Below are 25154 nucleotides of genomic sequence, written 5' to 3'. Positions count from 1 at the left end.
GGGGGGGGGGGGGGGGGGGCAGATCACCTGAGGTCGGGAGTTCAAGACCAGCCTGGCCAACATGGAGAAACCCCGTCTGTACTAAAAACACAAAATTAGCTGGATGTGGTGGCAGGCGTCTGTAATCCCAGCTATCAGGAGGCTGAGGCAGGAAAATTGTTTGAACATGGGCGGGTGGGGGGCGGAGGTTGTGAGCCCGAGATGGTGCCATTGCATTCTAGCCTGGGCAACAAGAGCGAAACTCCATCTCAAAAAAAAGAAAAAAGAAAAAAAAGATGATGATGAAAGCAGAGACTGGCTGGATACACCTACAAGCTACAGAACACCAAGGGCTGCCCACAGCCATCAGAAGCCAAGAGAAGAGCAGGGAACTGATCCCTGGACTTGGGACTTCTGGCCTCCAAAAACTGTGAGGGAATAGATTTCTGTCGTTTGAAGCCACCTGGGTTGTGGTAATGTGTCAAGGAAGTCACAGGACACTAACACATCTGCTTATTTCAAAACACTTCCACTGATGGAACCAGAGTCACAGATGCACCGGCACGTGCTCAGCACTAACTGTGCTCAGACACGAGGAGAGGCTGGGGATCAGCAAAGAATTCATCAGTCACATGCTGAACTCAAGAGCCCAAGCAAGTGCTACATGGGCCCCATGATGGCTGAGGGAGCATGAGACAGGGAACATTTGAGTGAGGCTTTGAAGGTTGAGTAGAAGTTGGCCTGAAAGATCCCCACCCACACACAATGTTGTTAAGGACAAGTTGTATTCTTCCTTCCCCTTCACTACCACGCAGGTTTCAGAGGGGTCCCCGGCTTTTCTTAATGCTCTCGGCATGAGACTACTAGCACACACTGTGGACACAGCACACGTTTTAGGCATAGAACACGCACCTCTCACACCTTTCTCAGCCTTCTCACACCTCCCAGTAAAAGATCCCTGGGTAAATATATTCACTGGCAAAACACCAAGCCCAACACGCAGCCTGCTGGCCCTACCAGGCCAAGTCAGCAGCCTAAACTAAAGATCTATTTCCAATGGTCAGCAGGCTGAGTTTCTGCCCTGGGACACACAGTCCACAGGTGCATTTCTTCCTTTCTGATCTGATGTTTGGGGCAGCACCTCAATATACACTTTTACCTGGGGAATTTGGGGAGCTTCAATGGAAGTATATGCGCAGTGCAAATAACGGGACGAACGTTGAAGACAAAGGTAGCTTCAGGAACAATGACTGCTAAGGTCCAAAAAACCAGAGTGCCAGGAGATGCTCCGGGTTCCAACATTTGCCTCTGAGCCTAGAGCTTGACCTCCGCCTGGCCAAATGTTCCCAGATTAAGGGGTACCAACAGAGCAGACCCTGGAGCCACAGTATGGGTTCAACACCTGGCTGTGCCACTTACCAGCAAGGCACTCAGCCCCCCAGGCTTCAGCGTCCACTTACCAGCAAGGCACAGCCTCCCCGGACCTCAGCGTCCTTAGCTATTAAATGGGATGCCAGTAGCTTCTATGAAGAATTGGATGAACTAAAATTTATAAAACCCCTAGAATAGTGCCTGGGATACAGTAAGCACACATAAGAGTTTACTACATAAATTAATGTGCCACACTTGTAAATCTGTGTTTCTGCTATTCTCAATCTCTCCTGTTCAGAGTTGGCCAACGTTCTCATTTGTTAAGACCATCAAATTTCTAAAACTAGCAACAGCAAGGGTAGTCTCAAAATAGGCGATAGATTTAGGACAACTTCCACAGGAGACTGGTATGTCATCAAGGAATAAGAGCCACAGTCAAGGTCAAGGTGAACCCCCTTAGGGAGACAAGCCGCTCCTGGGAACCTAGGAATACCACTGTTTATCCCTGCAAGCCCACCAGGGTGAAGACGGAGTCGGAGTTTAGGAAAAAACCAATGCCACTCCAAAAGATGTTGCGACAACTGAAACGGGAATGGCTAATGCTGATTTTCTTCCGATTTTGTCTTCTACAGAAAAAGAGCAGAAAATGCAAAGTCTCAATTTCAAAACTTAGGGCTTTGGATAACGGTGTCCCAAACCCCTGTAAACGCTGTCTCTTGAAAACCACAAGGCCGAACTTACGGAGCTAGAGGAAAGGTTGTGGAGCGAATCCATCAAGTTTGTTAGGCGAGGCGGCGGGGGAGGGTGTCACGCTGAAACGCGGCATGGCCGCGAGGATACGGGCGGGCGGTGCGCTCCCTACGGGGCCGGGCTGTCTAACGATGCCCCCCAGATGGGCATTGGGACGCGTCCCTCTGCGCCTCCATCGTCCGCACCTCGCTCCAGCGGCAGAAGGGGCAGCCCCGGCCGCGGGCCCCGCCATCTCTGTGCGCCCGGAGGCCGGCCCGCGCCCCTCTCCACACGCCAAGCTGAGCGCAGAAAGCGAGTGTCGCCCGCCGCCCGCCTTCGCCACCGAGGCTGGCTGCGGAGCGCGACGAGCCCTCGCCGCGGCCGCGGCCCCGAGGGGTCCCCGTGCGCCCGGCACTGCCCAGGACGGTTCCCAGCGCGCGCCGCGGACTCGGAGGACAGCGCGCTCCGGGGCCGGCACCCTCCAGCGTCCGCCCGGCCCCCAGCGCCCCGTGCCCCGGCCCGAGGGACCCGCCGCCCCAACAAAGTTGGCGCAGGCTCTCCGGGGAGCGCCCCCCACACGGCCCGGTGCCCGCTGGCGCGCAGGCGTGGGACGCGGGGACGGGTACCGGGCCGCCGTCGGGGTTCGCAGCCGCCCGGCTGCGCCCCGGCTTTGTTCGCGCCCTGCGCCCGCCAGCTGCCCGCGCCCCGGCCCCGCGAGCGCCAGCCCTCAGCCCCGCCGCCCGGCGCCACCGCCCCGGCCCGGCCCACCTTCTGGATGGTTTGCTGCGTGACCTCCCCTTTGCCTCTTGGCCGGGCGGACGCGAAGGCCACGGACATGGTGGCTGCGCGGGACTCAGCCCGTGGTCATCGGGGTGGATACTCCGGCTGCGCTCGGCGGCCCGAGGCTCTCATTATCCGCAGTAGCGGCGGGGGGGCAGGGGGCGGGGGCGCGGGGGGCGCCGCGTCGTGGGCTCGTCCGCCCCGTCGCCGTCGCCGAGCCTCCGGGCCCGCGGCGCCGCCGCTCCGCCCTGCAGAAGGGTCTGCGGCCCAGTGCCGAAAGGTGGCCCCCAGCGGCCCCCTCGCACCCAGCGCCCGGCCCTCCGCCGGAGCACCGCCTCCCACCCCCGGCCACCGGTGGTTCGGCCTGGCCCCGCCCCGGCGCGCGCCCGCACGTCCGCCCGACGCCGCCTGACGCCGCCCGTCGCCGGCAGCGCAGGTCACGGCGCCGAGGGCGGGGCGCGGGCGCAGTGGCGCCGGGAGTCGCGGGTGCGCGCGGGCCGTGAGTGTGCGCTTTTGAGAGTCGCGGCGGAAGGAGCACGGTCGCCGCCCCGCCGGCATGAGCTACGACCGCGCCATCACCGTCTTTTCGCCCGACGGCCATCTCTTCCAAGTGGAATACGCGCAGGAGGCCGTCAAGAAGGGCTCGACCGCGGTGAGGCGCCGGGGCCTGCGCGGGGCCGGGGACGCGGGCGGAAGTGGGGCTGGGGAGCCGAGAGAGGGTCGGGGCCTGGCGCGGAGCTGTGGGCGCGCGCGGGGCAGCGGCGTGGGCAGCGCGGGCCCCGTTGCCGGTCTCCACGAGTGCCTGCAGAGGCGGCATTTGGCGTGAGCCGCGAGCGCCCGTTCTCCCCACCCGGAGCCTCGCTTGGGGCCCGGCCTCGCGTGGGGCACCGGGCACGCGGGACCGTGGCGACGCCATCTTGGGCACCCCTGGCCCCGGCCGGGCGCGTGGGTCGCATCGCCGACCCGGTTTGCAGAGGCCGGGCGAGGGCCGCTGCAGGCCGCGGGGGATCGACTGTGCGCTCGCTGGGGGCTGTTCACGCAGCCGGGTGGCTGGGGAGCGAACTGCTCAGTCCCCCGTTACAGGGACCCCCACCCGCCCCAGGGCAACACTTGTTCTCTAGGCCCAGGTGGGCTTCGGGAACAAAGCGGCTCGCTGGTCTGGCCGGTGGCGGGCGCCTCCCGGATCTCTGCACCCTGCCGGAAGGAGCCTTCCCGGGGCTGGGCTGCAGCCGCCCGGGTCCGGACTGGTCTGAACACGGCCGTTTCAGTTTTGACGAGGGCTCCTGTACATTGACCTTAGTGACATTGTTTGAAACTTAAATTCGTAACATCAAGACGTGTCAGTTTTATTGGTCAGCCTGAGAGATCGTTATTCTTTTATCACCTGGTATTCAGAAGTTTGAGCAGGCAGAGAAAGCAGCACACACGATTCTGTAAATTTTGAATTGTTTTCATTTTCTGAATCTTTGTTTTGAAATGAAGGCCCAGTTATTCATCAAGTGATCTAAGCTTAAAGAGCACTAGGAGTCGGCTGACCCCTGCCTTCGACCCCAATACTGCCACCTCCGCCAGTTGGCTGCACCTGGCTTTAACAAATCCATGTAGCTTCTCTGGGCCCCGAGTCAGTTGAAGGTCAAGTGAGTCAGTACCTGAGAAAGCTCCCGGAAAACCCAAACACTTGAGACCAGAACTTCTCAGCCAGGGATGGTTTTGTGCCCACAGGGGCCACTGGCAGTGTGTGGCAACTTTTCTAGTGGTCCAAGACCTCGCAGAGGTGCTCCTGGCATTTAGACGGTAGAGGCCAGGGATGCTGCTCAATGTCCCTCTCGTGCTCAGGGCGGCAGAACAGTGAGATCAGCCTGCCCAGGTGCTCACAGTGCTGAGCGGGAGAAGCCCCTGCTCTAAACCAGGAGCCGCTGTTTATCCCAATGATGGTTCCCTTTGTTTCTGGCTTGACTCGGGGTTGACTGTCAGTGATTGTCGGTGCTTTTAGTAACAGCTACATCCTTCTCTAGTATCAGCCATAAACAATTTGGGATTAACAGTTGACATCTTGTCCACTGGCGGCAAATCAGGCCTCTTCCCACGGCTGTCACATGAGTATGTCACAGTGCAGGAAACAGTGCATTGTGGCTCGATATAATTTCACTACTACAGAAACACTGCCTTCAGAACACCAGACTCCAGTGTGAAAGTCTCAGGCTTCCAGGCTTTGCATGGAACTGTTTGATTCATTGGGTTGAAAGGAAACACATGTCGATTATATAATGGTTACTTAGTAGCTATGCTGTAACTAAAACTACATCTGAGCATTTGAAAGGCACAGATTGGGCACCTAGGTGAGCACGCCTGGGCTAGCTCTGCCAGCAGATGAATGCCCCTGGGTTTGCAGGACGTGGTGCCAACCACAGTGACAGACGAGGAGAAAGGGGTGTGGGTGAACACACCTTCCAGTGGGAGCTGCTACCCAGAGTACGTATCCCCCAGGACCGAGGTTCAAATCTGCTCCTAGTGCTCACTGCCTGGCAGTAGAACCATGTGTCACCTTTTTTGGGAGGGTGGGGTGGGGTGAGGGGACAGGGTCTTGCTGTCTCTGTCTCCCAGCCGTCATGGCTCACTGCAGCCTCCACCTACCAGCATACAGAGTAGCTGGGACTGCAGGCTTGAGCCACCACGCCTGGCTAATTTTTGTACTTTTTTTAGAGACACGGTTTTGCCATGTTGTCCATGCTGGTCTCGAACTCTTGAACTCAAGTCATCCACCCACCTCAGCCTCCAAAAGTGCTGGAATTACAGGCATGAGCCACTGCACCCAGCACTCGTATCACTTTCTTATGTGGTTTGTGGATCTTAATTAAAGGTTGGTGTTCGAGGAAGAGACATTGTTGTTCTTGGTGTGGAGAAGAAGTCAGTGGCCAAACTGCAGGATGAAAGAACAGTACGGAAGATCTGTGCTTTGGATGACAATGTCTGCATGGCCTTCGCAGGTACGAGTCGGTGGGGAGCGCTGTCTTACTCTCCAGAGTCTCAGCGAAGAACAGGGCTTTGGAGATTAACTTGGTGTGTGGGGCTATTGTGAGCCATATAAACTGAGTAAATGAAAATCATTTAAAAGAAATGAATTTGGACTTTTAAGTTGGCCAGTTTCTTTGATGGCCTCTCTGCCATAGCGGGTGAAAGAGAAATGGCTAAATGGATGAAAACACTTCTGGCTGCTGTGCAATTTGACCTCCACTGTTATTTTTCTGTATCAGTCAGTTACAATCTAGAGAAAGGCTGGACTTTCTAGAGCTAACTGCATCTGTGGCATGGAGAGGACAGAACCACGTCCTGCCATCCCCAGCAGTAACAAGGACCGCATTGGTGGATGCAGACCATGCCTCGGCATGTTCTCAGCGCTGTTTTGGTCTTGCTCATTTCTCCTCTCAGCAGATCCAATCTAGGAAGATCTCAATTTATGTAATGAAATTAGGGATTAACTCAATTTCTAAGATTCCCAAGAGGACTCAGGTACCGTGTTTAAGTATGGTCCGAGGCACACAATTCTTCATATACAGACAGTCCCTGACTTAGTATGGTTCGATCTACAATGGTTTTAAAAATCCAGATTCTGTACAACAGCCAACATTTTTTTTATTTACAATGGGTTTATGGGGTAGTCAATGCATTTTCAGCTGGGTATTTTCGACTTACGACGAGCTTAGTGGGATACCACCCCACTGCACATCGAGAAGCATCTGTACCCAATTTCTTAGAAGTTCCCAGGGGCTGACAGGTTCCACTGCCAGTCACTTAGAATAGCCTTGCTGCCGGTTTGGGGGTCTGTGGAAGGTTAAATGCTGGGTCATCGTGTCCGTCCCCCAGCCTGTAGTTTGTGCTGTCTCTCTAGCAGAAGCCTCTCTGCTCTCCTTGCAGGCCTCACCGCCGATGCAAGGATAGTCATCAACAGGGCCCGGGTGGAGTGCCAGAGCCACCGGCTGACTGTGGAGGACCCGGTCACTGTGGAGTACATCACCCGCTACATCGCCAGCCTGAAGCAGGTGGGTGCCTGCCTGATCGCATGCTCACTTCTGGCAGCAGGGCAGTCACTGCTCCGCCAAGGAGGGTCGTCCTGCTATGTCACTTCATGTGGATTTGCATGTCACTTCAGGTGAATCAGAAAACTGATTTATTCCATGATCCTGATCTTGACTTGCACAAGTGTAACTTGACCTAGCTCACCAATTTGAGTAACACCGTTCTGTTTTCAGTTCCTGGGATATTCCAAATTCCTGTGTCTAGAGGGAAATGATAGCTTTTGTCTTGCCATTCTGAGTTACCAGTCACCAAGCAGTTGAAGGGGGGCTAGAAGCCACCCTATGAGGAAATGCCATTAACGTGTAAGCAGAATACATGTCTACCTGTCAAAGTAATTTCCAGTAACCTGAGTTGTGCTCCATGGTACAATTCTGGTGCTAGGTGAGTCTTTCTGGGAGTGAAAATGCAGAAAAGGATGTTGAAAGCTATTGGCTAATACATCATTTGAACTGCTAATAACCTGAGAGGGGGCTTAGGCATGATTTAAAATGTTCATACTTTCACCAAGTACGGTTCTTTCCTCACGTGCAATTTCTTAGTTGGTTGGTACTGACCTGCTTCTTTTCTTGCTAGCGTTATACACAGAGCAATGGGCGCAGGCCGTTTGGCATCTCTGCTCTCATTGTGGGTTTCGACTTTGATGGCACTCCTAGGCTCTATCAGACTGACCCATCGGGCACATACCATGCCTGGAAGGTGAGTTCATGACAAAACAAAGAGGCTTTGGACAATCTTGCCAGAAAAAGGCTCTGAGGGGTGGGAGGTCCTGGGCTTCCTGCTGTAGGCCCTGTATCAGTGAATGAGTCAGTTTAAGTTAACCTAGTCCTGTGAGAGCAAGATTATTAAACATTGCTGTTTGGAAGAAAATCAAAGGGCAGCAAGCTGTAAGGATAGACCACAAAAATTAAAATCCTCAGGTGGGTGTGGTGGTTCACGCCTGTAATCTCAGCACTTTGGGAGGCTGAGGCAGGTGGATCACCTGAGGTCAGGTGTTCGAGACCAGCGTGGCCAACATGGCAGAACCCTGTCTCCACTAAAAATACAAAAGAAATTAGCTGGGCATGGTGGCACATGCCTGTAATCCTGGCTACTCAGGAGACTGAGGCAGGAAAATTGCTTGAACCCCGGAGGAAGAGGTTGCAGTGAGCCGAGATCATACCACTATACTCCAGCCTGGGCAACAAGAGCAAAACTCCATCTCAAAAAAAAAAAAAAAAATCTCCCATTGCCTCTTGATAATGGAATATAAAGGTATAATCCCATTCTTGGTAAGAATTAGTACCAATTCTAAAGAGCTCTTTGCAAAAAGAAGCCACAGGCAGGACCTGTGTCCAGGGCTGCTGTCCAGCACTCCAGCTTGCCTCCTGCCACCGCCACTGACTGGGCGGCCCATGTCGGGCAGCCGTGTTCCAGGGCTGGCCCTGGGTTGTCATGCCCTATGCCACGTGACAACATACGTGTCTGTTTTAGGCCAATGCCATAGGCCGGGGTGCCAAGTCAGTACGCGAGTTCCTGGAGAAGAACTATACTGATGAAGCCATTGAAACAGATGATTTGACCATTAAGCTGGTGATCAAGGCGCTCCTGGAAGTAAGTTTGCATTTGGAATCCAGGCAAGGTGGTGAAGATACCACGTTTTGGTGGTGACTGGTAGGTAGATGGGGCAGCAAGGAAGGTGGCAAGGATCCAACAGTAATGCCTAATGACTGGTATGTGCCAGGCACTGGTCTGGTCTATGGTGTATCCTGACTGCTGTGTTCCTTGAAATAGCCACGCAAGGTGTGATCATTAGTGCCTTTATCCAGCTGGGGCAGCTGAGGGTTGTGCAGGGGCACACAGCATGAGAACCAGAGGCAGGATGTGAACCCAGCTGTCCAGGTGTGGAATCTGTTCTCCTTATGCCATCACTAGGCTTTCCAGAGGCTTGAACTGTTGCTAAAGGCGGGATTAGAGAACTGGAGATATGGTTGGGCTTTGTCAAGACCTTGAAGTGCTAGCAGGTGAAACCAGAGAGGGACTAGCTGGAAGGCCAGGCTGGAGTGTAGGTATCAGGATTCCTGGTGGTGACTGCTATGTCAAGGGGAGGGCCTCGAGCACAGCTGCTGTGCAATAGAGAGGAGTCCCAGTGCTGGGAGGCAGGAGGGTGTGCAGGCATCCCAAGTGGACTTCACAAGTGCATTTAGGACAAAGACACAGGTTTTGGGGGCTGGGACCTCCATTCCTGGGACTGTGCTGGGTTTGGGTACACACCTATTTAAGGTACTCCTGAGAGCTGCTTTTGTCTTGAATAGGGAAAGGTGGCTAATGCTCCTGTCTTCTATCCCTTCCAGGTGGTTCAGTCAGGTGGCAAAAACATTGAACTTGCTGTCATGAGGCGAGATCAGCCCCTCAAGGTAATCACCTAGTTTGTCTGCTTTCTTCACCTGTGAGTTTTCTCCATGATCAGGGCAGTACCAGTCCAGAAGGAAACAACATGGGGTCGTTCTGTGGTTTTAACATTAGGAAAATGTTTTTCTGAGGCTCCCCATACGTCAAAGAGATTCCCATCTTCCTCTGATTAGATGGTCCACGCGTGTTCTCTGGGCGTGCTGAGCAGCTGCCAGTCAGATCTGCTGCTGCTGCTGCTTAATACTTGTCTAGGTCAGGCCAGCATCCTCTTGTTTTCCTTGAGGTCCCTCTCCAAAGAGGCTGTATGAGCAGCAGTGCCAAAGCCTGGCTACCCTCCCCAGGAGAGGGCGCTGGTTCCTTGGCACCTTGTTTGGCTTAGGTAACCATGAAGTTTTTTTTGATAGATTTTAAATCCTGAAGAAATTGAGAAGTATGTTGCTGAAATTGAAAAAGAAAAAGAAGAAAACGAAAAGAAGAAACAAAAGAAAGCATCATGATGAATAAAATGTCTTTGCTTGTAATTTTTAAATTCAAATCAATCATGGATGAGTCTCAATGATGTGTAGGCCTTTCCATTCCATTTATTCACACTGAGTGTCCTACAATAAACTTCCGTATTTTTTAACCTTTTTTCTTTAGGGGAATGTGTAATCATGGTATTCCTCTCATCTCTCACCCTTCTTTTTCAACCCTGAGCCGCCGTAAGTTTGAGCTTTCCTTTCTGTTCCTCGTGGCTAAGACAGCAAGCCAGCGTGAGACAGAGATTCCTCCCTTGGGAAATCAGCTGCTGCCCTGGGTGCTGCAGAGAAACCTGGCCTTCAGCAGACCCGTTTCTCTGTTGTAGACACAGAATGACTTCCATTTGCTTTTAGACCTTCATTCTAGTCCCCTAATGAATGTATAATGTCAAGGACACAAACACAGGTAGCCCTGGGTTAATTCTGTAGAGCAGCAGCTTTGTTCAAAGCAGCTTTGCATGTCTGACTTTCATAGACCACATCTTGATGTCTGCTCCCTACTTTCTGTTGAAGACTGTTCTGGCTATTCTCTGCCCTTTCCTGCATTTTGGCTTCTAGTCCAGCAGCAGTTGAAGGCTTTTGTGTCCTCGGGTCACCCCTTTTCTCCCATTCTACCACTTGCTCTGGTCCTTGGTTTTGGGCACATACCTTCTAAAAAGGAGTAAAGGGGCCCAGATACATTTTGAGCTCAGCATAAAATGTACAATTGTCAAAACAATTAACATTTTAACAGCAAGGTCAGGTGGTACGCGATGACCTGACTACCTTGAGATTCTCTGGGAGGCAATACCTGTTTCACCAAGACATCTAGCTGGGTGAGGACTGTGGCCACCAGTATCTGGCACACATAACAGAAGATTTATTTTTCTGTTGGTCAAGGATATCCATTACCCCCACCCAACGGCCACAGGCAGGTACTGAAAGGAGAACTCATGCAGCTGATGTGTCTCCTCATCCTCTCTGAGGACCACTTTTAAGGTCACCTGGACTGGAAACCCATTAGACTGAAACAGGATGCTCTGAGCCTAGAACCAGCCATATCTTTGTTTTTCTGCATGGGTCCAGGGTGTAGCTCGCTCATGGCTGTGTAACCTGCTCTACGGTGCCTGAGAACATGAACGTTCCTGAGCTGGGGAGCTTGGAGGCAGCAGGAAGGTGGCAAAGGGGCCACTGCTTGATATAGGCTAACGCTATCTGTGAACTGGGTTTTTAAAAAGACTTTGTATCCACTTTCTGAGAGCAGAGCCATTCATCCCAGAAGGGTGGCCTGGCCCACAGGGAGAAGCCAGGTCTGCTGGCTGCACTTCACCCGACCAATTGGGTCAGCTGCCTTGTTCCATCACCTGACGGGGCCCAAGTCTCCCCAAATTCCACCAGCCTAAGTATGTTCCAGACCTGGACATGATGTAGAGGTGACTTGGGCAGCAGAGTCAACAGGATTCTTAGAGCATCAGAAAAGAAAATTTTAAAGGTTTGCATGTTTATTTATAATTACAATTTACATTACTCCAACAGAGGAGCCCCCTTGCTATGTTCTAATTCTTAGCCATTAAGTCCTACAAAAATAAACCCAAGCTTTTACAGTAACTTAATCAATACAGAACTAAAGCTTTTATAGCTATCAGAGGGGTTTAGTTACCAAGGTGCTTATTTTTGACAAAATGCCCTGTCACTCAGAGGACGCATGCGTATACTAAAGTTCTGACCCATTGACTCATGCAACAAATGTAGACCCCGCCCTCCCTCCACCCACCATTAAAACAGAAACACAAAACAAGGATGTACAACCGAGGGGAAATATGCTCTTGGTCAACTGACCTTGCAGAAGACTGGCTCGTTTCCAAGTGGATGAGAACACCAGTGTGTGGCCAGAGTCCAGCAACGACTGACCGGCCCAGGTCAGAGGCTGGCAGGGACCACAGAAGGGCCAAGGTGCTGCCGGGGCTCATCCCAGGCTCCAACCCCGACCTGGAAGCTTGTGGACACCAGGCTCTGTGCAGCAGCTCCATGGCTAGCGTCCAGGGCCCCTGGCCACTACTCCCAAATGTTTCTAGTCCACCCACCCCTGGCCAGCCCCAACCTTGACATCACTGTGGATGCCATCAGGGTGGTCTGGTTCACTTATACAACATGATCCATGGGACAACCCCTTCCGTGCCCTCCACCCACCCACCCCCGACACACACACCACCCTATGCTGGCCCTGACTCCTGAGACCCCACTCCTGGCGGTGGGGGTGCCAGGCCAGCAGCACCAGGGGTCAGCTGAGTTACAGAGATGCAATTGGCTGCCACACTTGCCAAATGAGATTTGGTTCCACTTTTAAAAGTCAAAGCTGTCATTAAAAAAAAAAAAATCACAAAGTAAGGATTCAGCTTTCACTATAGAAACCTCTTTGCAAAATACCAAAACCTTAGAATTAGGCTATGCGCAACTAAAAATGAAACATAGGTAAAGAGACCTCAAAGAGGTTACCCATGAATACTTCCCCAAAACAAGTGGTTCTAACTCAGACCATGTCCAAGTTCAGTTAAGTCCAAAACATAAGTAGCAGTATGGGACTCTTCCAAACTCCAGAAACAAAGTGACCACTTCTCCCTGTAAGTGCAGCGTTTTCCTCGCGTCCTGACACACAGCGTCATTTCTGCGCCACTTCAGTAGGAGCCTGCAAGAGATGACAGGAAGTCAAGCAGCTGCTGGGATAAGCTGGCACTGTTGCCCCTGCTGGCAAGCAGGAGCCACTCAGCCTCCCTCCTGCCCTGAGTCAGGCTGGCTTCCCCCGTTTCCTCTCACAGCCCACTCTGAGAGAATCCTACTTGTACAATAGACTGGGGACAGGGAGGCAGCTAGTGGCAGGAGGCCTAGTCCCTCCAGGGCCCACCTGGCTGTCCCGAGGTCCTGGGGTGGGGTCGGCACCAGGCACCCCATGTGGGACGCTCTGCCCACAAGTCCACTGGAACCTTGTTAAAAACGAAGCCTCTGATTCACTTAGGGCCGGGTTGGGCCAAGACACTGGCTTTGGAGCAAGGTCTCGCTCGCTAGCCTCACTTGGGTGGTGAGCCCCCGGCCCACGCATCACCTCACCTCCCGTACCTGCAGTCTCACTCGGAGGATGCTGGGGCCTGGGTCCTGCCCCCACAGATACGGGTTTAAGTTGGTCAAGAGCCCCCTGGTGACTCATAGGTTCAAGGCCCTCGGTTTGGCTTTGACACCTCTGGGCCTCTCTTCTTCCTCGGAAGCGGAGCCTACTCCCCACCTTCCTAAGCTCTCCAGGTGTGCCTGACCCTACACCCTCCCACCAAAGCATTCAGAAGGCCCATCCACTCACCTTTGGCTGCACCCTCACACCCTGCCAGTCCCGGCCCTGTGGGAAGTGGGGTTGCGACGGGTGGTCCCATTGCCCCTGCCTCCTCGGAATCCACCCCGAGAACTGCGGCCACGAAGAAACCTCCCTGACACCCCAAAGGTTTCCGTGTTGAGCTTCCTCTCTTCAGCCCACGTCGTCCGCCTGGAGCTAAACCATAGAAGAAATACTGATTGTAGCAGGCACTGACTCCCAGGCTTCTGAACAGGCCTCGTCCTCAGAGCAGCCCAGGGAAGAAGGGAACAGACTCACCAGGGCCACTGTATACAGGGAAGGGGCAGCCCCATCAGCACTGGACCCCAGCTCTGGCACTGCAGGTGCTCCCTGCCCCACTTCCAACGAGGACTATCCCCACAGTGGGCAGGGCCTCAGGATCCATCTCTACTATCTCTGTCACCACAGGCAGGCAGTGATACTACTTGGCTACCAAGGCAACCCCTGTTGCTTGCTGGGCACAGAGAGGAGCCCCAGGGAGGCCCAGGAGACCCGAGACCAGAGCATGAAGTGGACCCTCCTAGACAAGGAGGGGGCTAGGCCAGATGGAGCAAGGTCCCTAGAATGTTAGAATGTGATACTTCTGCTTTGGGGGTTGGGAAGACAGGGATACAGCACGGACACTCATGCCACCCAAACAAGCCGCTAGCGGGAGACTATTTCCCACATCCAACTGTGCGCCCAACACTCCCACCCAGCACTCCACTGACGCAGACAGCAGCTCCAGGGCAGCACACCCACCCTGAGCTCCCCTTCAGCCGGAAACCTGCTGTGCCCACAGACTTCCGTGTTCAAAGCAGCAGCAACTCCACCCATCAGCTGCCCAGGCGAAAAGTTTAGGAGTCATTCTGGACACTTGTTGGTCAATTCTGTTCGCGCCACTGTCAAGATACATTTAGACTCTACCCCTTCCCTCTGTCACCACTGCCTGGTTCCAAGCCACGTGTGCTGCAGCCCTGGCCCCCTAACTGGCCAGTCAGCAGCCACACTTGCCCACCATCCAACCACTCTCACCAAGGACGCCGTAAAACATCAGACCGCACTACGCGCTTCAGCACAAAACCCTCTGATAGCTTCCCACGGCACTTGGAACAAAAGCCAAAGTCACTTCCATGCCCTACAAAACCCTACAGGAACCCATCCCCCAGACGCGGCCTGTCTGGAAGCACTTCCCGCACTCATCTGTGCAGCCTGCCTCACCTGTGAGAACTGATCATCCATTTCCCATCGAGTCCACAGCTCCATCCCATTGCCCTCACTGCCTGGCCTTCCACCACATGCTGTTCTATCTTTCCGCTGCAGAACATGAGCCTGAGGAGGTGGGGCTTTCCAGCCTGCCTTCTGAGGCCACCTCAACGCCCCGCGGCATGTCTGCTGCTCAATCTGCAGGACAAATGGGCCCAAATCTCCAAGCCAGGCCCACACTGTAGGTTGCTTCGTGGGACTTCTGACCAGCTGTTAGGTGTGAAAAATAAAACACACCACATGGTCCCTGGCCTCAAACCACGAAGTGAAGGAAGGCCAGTGTGAGCACGCTCTAGCCATACCTCAGGCTGCAAAGCAAGGTCCCCAGGCTGCCAGGCCAGCGGGACCAGCAAGCAGAGCAAAGTGAGGTATGCTGAATGTGGACACGGGTCTGCCAGGGAGGGCAGTGCAGCCCAGCCTTTGTGGCAGCAAAGCCAAGATGGCTCTCGGGCTTGACCTCAGCCAACTCCTCAGGTCAGGATCACCAAGAGGCTTCCCACACGTAACCTGCTGGGACTCCTGCGCTCATCACGCAGAAATGCAAGCAGGACCCTAGAACAGCTACCCTGAGCCTCAGAGTCCAGCTCTGCCTTCAGGTTGAGAGCCCTCAGTCCTGTCCTTTCCAGATTGGAGGACTGTCCTCCTGTCATTCATTCAGCCTCTCACCTGGTCTTGAGTTCAGAAGAGATGTTGTCAAAGAACGACTTGGATTTGTCATAGTAGCAATTGGGCCCCAGAAGGTCTTCCTCGGCAGGCGCTTCGGCGCTCTGGGTCACCACGGCCAGGTCCTTCTCATCCCCCTTCTCAGCCTTGTCATCTACAAAGAGAAGCAGAACACGTGGAGGTGCGGGAGGGGCAGAGCGCATAGCCTTCTAACGGGGTGGTCCCTCCAGGCTCACTGGGGAGCCACCCTCAGGCTGAGACATCAACTATGCCTTGTGCAAAACAGAGATCTCTTCTTTTTTTTTTTTTGAGACGGAGTCTCGCTCTGTCGCCCAGGCTGGAGCGCAGTGGCCGGATCTCAGCTCACTGCAAGCTCCGCCTCCTGGGTTTATGCCATTTTCCTGCCTCAGCCTCCCGAGTAGCTGGGACTACAGGCGCCCACCACCTCGCCCGTCTAGTTTTTTGTATTTTTTTTTTTTTTTTTTAGTAGAGACGGGGTTTCACCGAGTTAGCCAGGATGGTCTCGATCTCCGGACCTCATGATCCGCCCGTCTCGGCCTCCCAAAGTGCTGGGATTACAGGCTTGAGCCACCGCACCCGGCCGATCTCTTCTTCTTTCTAAGCACAGGTCTCGTTCTGCCATCTGGACTGTGCAGTCTGCACCTTATCCCACCCACTTTCACACCTCCCGGCATCTCATTTCATTAATTCCTCACTGCCGGTCACCACCCGCCTGGCTTCCCCAGTTCCTCCAGGCATCTCTTCCTTTTTCTTGAGACAGAGTCTTGCTCTGTCGCCCAGGCTGGAGTGCAGTGGCACAATCTCGGCTCATTCCCACTGCAACCTCCACCTCCTGGGTTCAAATGATTTCCTGTCTCAGTCTCCTGAGTAGCTGGGATTACAGGCACCCACCACCATGCCTAGCTAATTTTCGGATTTTTAGTAGAGACGGGGTTTCGTTGTGTTGGCCAGGCTGGTGTTGAACTCCTGACCTCAGGTGATCCACCCACCTCAGCCTCCCAAAGTGCTGAGATGACAGGCGTGATCCATCGCGCCCAGCCAGGCATCTACTCCTTGTTAGGAGTACTCTAGGGGTACTCCTGTGCAGAGGATAATTTTCACATAATGAGCCAAACCTTTAAAATTCAGTTTCTTCTTAAATTCTTTGTCAAGCTCCTCTCGGTTGAACTGGGCATTTGCACTCTCGAAATCAAAGTCACCCTCAAATTTGATTGTGTTTTCCTTGACGTTAGTTGGACGGTTTTGCCCTCTGGAGCGATTCCTTGTTCGCCTGTTTCCTGTGAGGACAAAGGACAGCCCTGGCTGAAGATCACCAACCTGGTGATCTCAAACACCTCACAAGGAGTTTCCAGGCACACCCCCAAGGCCACAGAGGGGACAGAGCACACAAGCAGCGACATCACACCAGCACCCTGGAAACCATCACCCAGAGAAGCAGGCAGGAGGGCAAGCAGAGCAGCTCAGCTGATCACTCATGGTCCCCAGAAATCAAGTGGCAACAAGGGTTACCTGAACGCCTCCTCTGAGGTCTTCTGTTCTCATCATTCACCTGCCCTTGAGTTTGCACAGCTGCTGGCTGGACTACATCTAAGGCGCAAAAGGGAAGAGTAAGGCAAAGCTCCTACAGAAGCTGGAAGCCAGAACCCAGAAGCAGGCCCCACCACCACGGGGCACATGGCCAGGGTGGCACTGCAGGAGGCTGCTGCACAGGCCTGCTCTGCAAAAGCACATGGGGCTTAGGATGGGGAAGTAGTATTTTTTTTAATAAAAATAAAACAAAATAGCCCAGGAAGTAGTGTGCCACTTCTAGAACATCAAGCAAACTCCAAGAAAAGATGTGTTCAAGTACCACTGGTTGTCTTGCTGCTCAGCTGGGCCTGACGACCGTTGAGTTGCGTCCCTGTGGTGCCCTTGCCAGGTAACAGCTTTTTAGCATTCAGGTTGTCAGCAGAACCAGTCTGGACAGCCTGCTCCACCATGGGGCTCTTGCCGACTGGGATGGATGGAAAACCAGCTCCTGAATTGAGGAGGGGAGGAGGGTTTAAAAACAAAAAGAAAAGAAGCAAGCCTTACACCTCCAGGCATTTCTCTTCAGCTGGCATGTCAGGAAGGAAAGGAGGGCAACTGCCTAGAGGTTCTACTAAATCCAGGCAAATCACCCCCAGACTGGGCCGTTCCCTCTGAGGCTAGCCCAGACAGCAAAAGAAGGCCAAGTCACTGGGCAGCACCAAGGCCAGTTCATCTTTGGACTCCCCGCCCCCAAAGCCCTGAGCTCCCCAAGTTAGGGAACCTCAAGGAGAAGAAAAACACCGTGCCTACAAACAGGCACCTCCCCAGCAGTGCAGAAACAGCTTTCTTAAAACCACACAAGCTCCAATCCCAAAGGGGCTCGCAGCCCCAAAAGCCTAGTGCATTCAGGATCTGAGAATTTGTTTCATTCTGGTCCATACTGGAGAAGAACCAGCCCAGCCTGGGATTTTCTAGAAAATGCAGTGATCAAATTCTGAAGTTAAATTCTAGAACACTGTCATTTCCACTTAAGACACAATAAAACTAAAAATTATGGAGGAGGAGCTGACTTGTGAGACAGTAGCAGCCTACACTTCTCTCAAGGGCAAAGGCTCATCATGAAGACACGAAGGGCTCCTAGGTAGCCTTTGGCAAGGAGCTGTGCCTACGAAACCGCAGTCCGAGGCCCATGCATAGGGGACGAACCCTCAGAAACTAGGTCCTCTGAACCAAGAAGAAAAAGGGGAGCACCACCCACCTCTCTCCATCTCCTCCCTCTCCAAAGTTCCAGGACCTGTGGGGACTCTAAACAGGACAATGTGGGACTGGGTGTAAGTGAATGGAAATCTGAAACAGAAAAGGCGCCCTAACCATGGGGTAATTATTATTAGAGCAACAGCCCAACACACATGAAGACTGGGCATCTCATCTTACTGTTTTTATGGAATAGAAACAACAACAAAAATTCACTGTAGAAAAATTCCTTGTAACCAGATCAAGAGAAGCTCTCAAAGGGCAGGTCGCAAAGGCTCCGCATAGAGGTCTGGCAAGTGTCCTCTGGCAGGAATGCACCCGGGCCGCTTTCTCACTGACTGTCTCACTCAGCATGTCCGGGAGACGAGCACAGCATTGCCTGCTTCCTGATCATACTGTGACTGCAGGGACATGGATATGGGGCTTGTCTGCTTTTTACACAACCAACTAGTTCAAACAAAGTTTTGCCCTATGAACAGGTTTAGGTAACTGATCCTAAGAGCAATAGAAGTATCTGTGTCATTTTTAAGTGGGGAAAAAAAATGACTACTTAACTACTCTCTAACTCAGATACACTGAGTGCATGCAGGATTCGGAAAGCAGCACCTGCAGAATGACAGACTGACAGCAGCTGTGTGCCATAAGGAAAGCCCAGGCATCATCCTGGACCAGGGCCGGGTAATGGCGATGGTTCAGCTTGTCAGGGTGCTATGTGTAACACAAACATATGAAAGATCGTCAATGTGAATTTTAGAACTTCAGGGGAAATGAGTAGAATGTGAGGAAAGGTCTAGAAACCCCAGGTGCCGCCGCCACCACAGCACAGACACAGGTGGTGTATACCAGCACTGGCCAACTGGCCATCAGGCTGATACTGTCCACCTGGCCAAACAGTTGGCAACTGTCACCCAAGCCCCTAATTTTGAATCCCCTAAACGAGTGACCTATGCACCACACAGATCAAAGAGCAGCACGGGCATGTGAGGTGCTTTGGGGAGTCCCCCCTGCAACACTCTAGAACACATTTAGGACCCAGCAAAAACCCCAGGGAAATGACTTTCTGTGAACAGTGAAGTTTCCTGTATGTGGTAGTCATGGTACAGGTCAACAGAGAACCTGGACCCAGGGAGAGAGAACAAACTACTACGCTGATTCTTTGTAATCCCTTCTTTAACACTGAGAGTTCACAAATCAGGACTATGTGCTGAAGCAAACAAGCAGCTCAGCGGCTGCATGGGCTTGGCAAATGATCTGCTACAGCGACTGTCATTCTGTCTGCTGCTTTACCCCTCGCTCTCAGAATGGTTTGCAAGACAGCATGCAGTTCTCCCAAACTGCTGTTACCCTTGGCAGTGAGCTGCTGTGGCTCTGAGGACAAGTCAAGCTCTGAAACGGGCTGTGGAGATGGAGAAGAGCTAGGGCTGGAAGCAGCGGCTGAGGCTGGAGGGCTTACCAACTTCTCTAAAGGAAGATAAAGGAGAAAGAGCAAAAAGAAAGCACACAAATAAGTCAGGATACACTTGTCTTGTGTCTAGCAAGCTTGGAAAGAGCCAAGCAACCTCTTGTAGGACTCTGTCATACAAACATATTTTAGAAACATAGAGAGCTGGGCTGGGAAGGCCACCTGTCACACTAGGAACAGCAACCAAGACAAGCATGATTTGTAGCAGCAAGTGGCCTACAGACCTCACTTAGGGTTCCCTGTCTCACTACTTCATGCTGGATTCTGAGCAAGGACAGTGGATCACCTGCCAGTTCTATACTCTGAGCCCACCTGCAAAGCTGGGTCCAGGTAAAGGACAAGGTGGGATCTCTCTCTACATATGGAGAATAGAATCATACTCTGGGGTTGTTCAATCTCGGTTGAAACCATTTTTGAGCGAGGCACTTACAGTAGAACAAGGGACATAATGGGTGGGTTTGTATTTCACTTCTATGTTTACAGGTTTATAAATGTGCAAATAGCTAGACCTCATCTGTAACACTACGTATATATCAGCTATTTCTTCTTTGAAGCAAATACACCAGGACTTCCACCTATTTATTTTTAGAGACAGAGTCTCGCTGTGTCACTCAGGCTAGAGTACAGTGGTGCAATCTCGGCTCACTGCAACATCCGCCTCCCAGGTTTAAGCTATTCTCATGCCTCAACCTTCCAAGTAGCTGGGATTACAGGTGTGTCCCACCACACTCAGCTAATTTTTGTATTTCTAGTAGAGACAGGATTTCCCCATGTTGGCCAGGCTGGTCTTGAACTCCTGACCTCGTGATCCACCCGCCTTGGCCTCCTAAAGTGCTGGAATTCCATGCGTGAGCCACCATGCCTGGCCTAGGACTTCTACCTAGATCCACCCTGACTCTTTGAAGGAATTTTGATTTGATTCTTCTGTTCCAACACTCAGGCCGCTGCCTCTTTTACTCTCAGTTGAGTAGTTACTAAATGCTTTCACAAGCTGAAGTTGCACTGGGTAATTTACTAAGTGTGCAATAAAACAGTCTATAAACTGAGCGTGACAAGAATGCATGTCCCCACTCTCAGGCTCCATCGCTCCACTCAGTGACAGTTACATGCAAGGGTAGTTTTCCAGACAGAAACAGGTCACTCACCTAGACCCAGGGAGGCGGCATACTGCTGGCTGAGCAGGGAGCTGGCCGCCAGCGGGCCGTAGGGCGCCATCCCTCGGAAAGGGCTGTAAGGCACGTGCGGCTGGAAGGGCGAGGCGGAGGCAGAACCCAGGGAAGACTGAACAATGAGACATCGGGTGAGAACAGCGAAGGCCATCCCATCACCCCACACGCCTGCATCAGGGTGCTTGTTCAGCCGGGAAACAAGCACTGTCCCATCAGCCTGCATCCTTGAGATGTTGGAGGAGCCCTTGGAGTACCATTTTCCAGTATGGTGAGAGCTGCCTTTTCCACAGCATTTCAGTTCCAGTTCCACCTGTCCATGTAATCATGCAATTCTTTTTTCTTTTTTTTTTTTTGAGACGGAGTCTCGCTCTGTCGCCCAGGCTGGAGTGCAGTGGCCGGATCTCAGCTCACTGCAAGCTCCGCCTCTCGGGTTCACGCCATTCTCCTGCCTCAGCCTCCCGAGTAGCTGGGACTACAGGCGCCCGCCACCTTGCCTGACTAGTTTCTTCTATTTTTTAGTAGAGACGGGGTTTCACCGTGTTAGCCAGGATGGTCTCGATCTCCTGACCTCGTGATCCACCCGTCTCGGCCTCCCAAAGTGCTGGGATTACAGGCTTGAGCCACCGCGCCCGGCCTTTTTTTTTTGGAGACATTGCATTGCTCTGTCGCCTGGGCTGGAGTGCAACAGCGCGATCTCAGCTCACTGCCTCCCAGATTCAAGCAATTTTCCCTGCCTCAGCCTCCTGAGTACCTGAGATTACAGATGCCCACCACCACACCCAGCTAATTTTTATACTTTTAGTAAAGATGGGGTTTTACCACATTGGCCAGGCTGGTCTTGAACACTTGACCTCAGATGATCTACCCTCCTCGGCCTCCCAAAGTGCTGAGATTACAGGCTTCTTGTCCATGTAATTATAACCCAAATTTCTCTTAACTCAAAGCCATCGGATGGCTCACCACTGCTGCCAAAGCCTGCCCCATGTGATCCCACCTTCCAGGACGGGTGCTCGGCACGGAACCTGGTGCAGTCTGAACCTCAGAGGAGCCAGTGAATATTTAAATTTAGAAGTGAAGAAAATATTAATCTGGGCTCCCTGGTATGAGCATGGGCAAAATAAGCCATAACCCAATAAGCAGTCACGTGGCATCAGACTTGCAAATCTGGTGTCGTGCAACAGCAGCATGTAACATCTGGGCATAACCCAAGGGCAAGCCCTGCAGTCCCTGCAGGTATGTCACCCCACTCACAGCAGCTGCTCAGGGCTTAGACTTCTCCAACCAGAAAGTAAAGGGCAAACGCTATGCCCCAAACATCACAGGTCCAGGAGCATCCACTCACACTGCACCACACCACACACGAACGTGCGCACGCCCAACTCCCCAGGTCTCCTTCCTTAAGAGCCAAGAGACACAGCACACACCACCTACTGTGTATGCTATAAGAATCAACACCTTCCGTGAGAACAGCAATGGCCTAGACAAAAACTAAGCCACTTTTCATTAAAAGGATATTCCTCAGGCCGGGTGCGTTGGCTGGCTTATGCCTGTAATCCTAGCACTCTGGGAGGCCAAGGTGGGCAGATCATGAGGTCAAGAGATTGAGACCATCCTGACCAACATGGTTAAACTCTGTCTCTACTAAAAATACAAAAATTAGCTGGGCGTGGTGGTGCGTGCCTGTAGGCCCAGCTACTCAGGAGGCTGAGGCAGGAGAATCACTTGAACCGAGGAAGCAGAGGTTGCAATGAGCCGAGATCACGCCACTGCACTGCAGCCTGGCAACACAGCGAGACTCCGTCTCAAAGGAAAAAAAAAAAGAGGTTATTCCTCACATTGAGCATTCTGACAAAACATGCCACCAAGCTCCAAATGGAAACCAGCATCTCTTAGAGTGTGCACAGAGGGACAGTGGCACACTTACCTGAACAATGGCGGGATCCTGCGGGAGTGTGTGCTGAGCTTTCGGAGGTTCACACACAGTGATATCTTTGATGTCACTTCCCCGGAAAATGATGTACTCATAAATCTCCTCTCTGGGGGGCGCAGGCCTATCTGTGGGACGGTCTTCAGTGCCAAAGGACCTCACTTACGAGTGGAGAAAGAGAAACGTTATTGTCCTCAGCCAGTTCAATCAACCCTGACACCACTGCTCCCAAGTCTTCCAGAAGACGGCGGCACTTGCTCAGAGCCACAACGCAACACTCCAGGTCCACATTTCAACAACTACCTAACAGCCCAATTTTCAGTGGACAGTGCTGAGAACGCACCAATTGGTGAAGCTCCAGACAACGGACAGTTCTAGATCACAAAGATGACAAGGAACAATTTCACAGACTGTCTCATGTGCGAACGCACCAACGTACAGAGCTCTCAGCAAAACAAGGCTTGCTTTGCAAGGCCTCCCTGTTCACGTGTGACTCTGTAGATCAAATAGCCAGCTGGCTGCTTTATGCCCAAAGCCTCACCACACATTGCACCTGAGGAGGCAGTTTTCTCACAAAGGAACCTAGATGAGTGTTCCCCTTACCCTTTTATCCATAGCAAACCTTGGAACAGCTGTAACAGAAAACAAAGGGAGACAGGGTCCCAAGATTGTGGACCTCTGACCCCGGCTTCCACATCTATAAGGAATTGTGAGCCTACTAACCCCTAACCAGCAGGCTTCCAGAGCCCTACCAAATCTCTTTTTAGCAAGCTTCTGGGGCAGAGCTAGGTGGGACAGCAGCCTCTAACTCGTAAGAGCACAACTCCTACTAACTCCTGGGCCTACTCTGGGCTGTCTCTCTAACTGGGCTCTCCTGTAGTAAATGTAGTGGGGTCCCACGGCTGCAAGTGAGTGCACAGCCCTGGCATGCTCAACGAGCTCCTGGAGCCACGCAGGAGACACTCCCTGTTTGGAATGAGCGAGTTATTCTACACATGGGGCTCCTGTGACCTAAGAAGCGTTTCAGACGCGTCTAGACACTTCAAGAACCCCTGGGAGCCTAGCACCAGATCCAGCACACGTGGGCTTAGGCAGACATGGCTCCACCGGCACTTTTCTCTGAGAGGCAGGGGAAGTGCACTCCCCATCTTCTCTGGGTGATGAAGACAAAGAAACTCTGGACCACCTGCTGTCTCAACAACCTCAGAGATCCGGATTCTAGAGAAGAGCCCCTTTCCTGCAAGTCTCCCAGCGGCAACAGCGGGTTATCAGCGCCCACAGGCGGCTGTCACCAAAAGGTAAGCCCCACAGTGTGAACGTCAGGATAGAGCACGAGAACCGTTTAAACAGGGGCATCTGGCTGCCAAACGGATGCTTCTGCCTTGGCAGGAGGCTGCATTAGGACGCGGTATTTGTTCAGGATCAAGGCCCCAGCTGTCTAATAGGTTCCAGAAAGGCTTGCAGGATTCGCGTGTTGTGACCCCGCCCCCAGCCTTCGGGAGAGGCCGGGACACTGGCCCCGCCGCCCGACCTCGAGGCTCCCCCGCAGGAATCTCCCCAGGCCGGCGGGGAGGAGGGCCGCAGACCGGAGCCGCCCTGCCCCTCGGAGCTGGCACCTGCAGAGGTGGGCTGGGAGGCCGAGGGGGCGGCACCGCCGGGGCCGGGCCCGCCCCTCACCAAACACCGCCCGGCGCCCGCGCACAATAACGCCGCCCCGGGAGCTTAGGGAGACCATTGTGCGGCCGGCTGCTCTGGGGGAGGGCGGCGCGCGGGAGGGGGCGCCCCGGGGGCGTCCGGGGTGAAGGCGCGGGCAGGAGATCTCGGCCCAGGGGTGACCCGGGTGGGTTCCGGGCGGGGTCTGGGCGCCAGGCTCCGGGGTGGTACGGGAGACTCAACGCCGGGCTTGGGGGCGCCCCGGGGCGGGGAGGGCGGCGCGGGCCGGGGCTGTTGGCGTACGGGGGTCGGCGGGCTCCGCGGGCTCAGGCGGTTGGGGCCGGCGGGCGCGAGGGCGGGCGGCGGCCGCTACCTTTGGCAAGCGCCACGGTGGAGTTATCGGTGTCGATGGTGTAGAGAATGCCCTCGTAGCGGATCTGCGCCTTGGAGATGAGGCTGATCTTGCTGCCCAGATACGGGGTGCCTGAGGAGCCGCTCATGGCGGCGGCCGGGGTGCGTCGGGCCGCGGGGGGGGACGAGCGCCGGGCCGCGGCCCGCTCCGTAGCCGCGCGGTGGCCTGGCCGTCCGTTCCTGCGCTCCTCCGCCGGCCGCCGCCTTCGCCTGGGCGCCTAGTCGCCGCCGCCCGGGGGGCCTGCGCGGGCACCGAGCGAACGAAGGAGGGGCGCGCGGCCGGAGCTCTGAGAGGAGCGCGGGGGAGGAGGAGCCGCCGCAGCCACATCCGGGGCCTCGCGCCGCCACGCACCGCCCCCTCACGCTCGCCGCCCATTGGTTCACCACACCCGCCGTCCTTTAAATATGGCCGTGCAGCCAGCTGGGGGGCGGGCCCGCGCGCCGCGCCTGCGCAGCAAGGTGTCGCTGGCCGGGGGCGGGTCTCCCCGGCGCTCCGCCCCTCGGCCGGCTCCCGGCCGGCCTCTTGCGGAGCTGGGAGCACGAGACTCGGCGGGCGGGGTGAGGGGTGGGAAGCGGCCCGGGCGGAGCGCGCTTGCGCGTGGGTGGGCGGCTGAGGTTTGCACGCTCTGTGGACGGGGCC

The 25154-nt window shown here is 54.0% G+C and overlaps 3 protein-coding genes across 5 annotated transcripts in view; 1 reads left to right on the top strand and 2 right to left on the bottom strand.

The window, feature by feature from the left end:
- Positions 1–3020, bottom strand: part of SS18L1 (SS18L1 subunit of BAF chromatin remodeling complex) — a 36611-nt gene extending 33591 nt beyond the window's left edge. For both annotated transcript variants that reach the window (XR_002724701.1, XM_023183327.1), the window contains exon 1: positions 2848–3020. Coding sequence is in view for 1 of the 2 variants with exons in the window: in XM_023183327.1 (XP_023039095.1) it covers positions 2848–2916 (69 nt within the window). In the remaining variant the exon portion in view is untranslated. The remainder of the gene's footprint in view (positions 1–2847) is intronic.
- Positions 3021–3266: 246 nt separating this feature from the next.
- Positions 3267–9952, top strand: PSMA7 (proteasome 20S subunit alpha 7). The gene is made up of 7 exons (XM_023183335.1): positions 3267–3511; positions 5720–5846; positions 6775–6899; positions 7510–7632; positions 8407–8526; positions 9267–9329; positions 9729–9952. The coding sequence occupies exons 1-7, from the start codon at positions 3416–3418 to the stop codon at positions 9819–9821; spliced, it is 747 nt and encodes a 248-aa protein (XP_023039103.1). The 5' UTR covers positions 3267–3415; the 3' UTR covers positions 9822–9952.
- A 1350-nt stretch (positions 9953–11302) lies between these two features.
- On the bottom strand, positions 11303–24830 carry LSM14B (LSM family member 14B). 2 transcript variants are annotated; one of them, XM_023183332.2, is made up of 9 exons: positions 24477–24830; positions 22448–22611; positions 20500–20635; positions 16979–17146; positions 16639–16716; positions 16245–16406; positions 15112–15262; positions 13171–13356; positions 11303–12507 (listed from the first exon to the last, which is right to left on the bottom strand). In XM_023183332.2, exons 1-8 carry the CDS (start codon positions 24601–24603, stop codon positions 13185–13187), a joined length of 1158 nt encoding a protein of 385 aa, XP_023039100.1. In that variant the 5' UTR covers positions 24604–24830; the 3' UTR covers positions 11303–12507; positions 13171–13184. The 2 variants fall into 2 exon arrangements, with proteins under 2 accessions (XP_023039100.1, XP_023039102.1); XM_023183334.1 differs by lacking the exon at positions 16639–16716.
- Positions 24831–25154: the final 324 nt, after the last annotated feature.

Source organism: Piliocolobus tephrosceles, chromosome 20, assembly GCF_002776525.5.
Source record: "Piliocolobus tephrosceles isolate RC106 chromosome 20, ASM277652v3, whole genome shotgun sequence".
Taxonomy (NCBI): domain Eukaryota; kingdom Metazoa; phylum Chordata; class Mammalia; order Primates; family Cercopithecidae; genus Piliocolobus; species Piliocolobus tephrosceles.
Note: the sequence above shows the minus strand (reverse complement) of the source record. Positions and strands in the feature narration are given on the sequence as shown.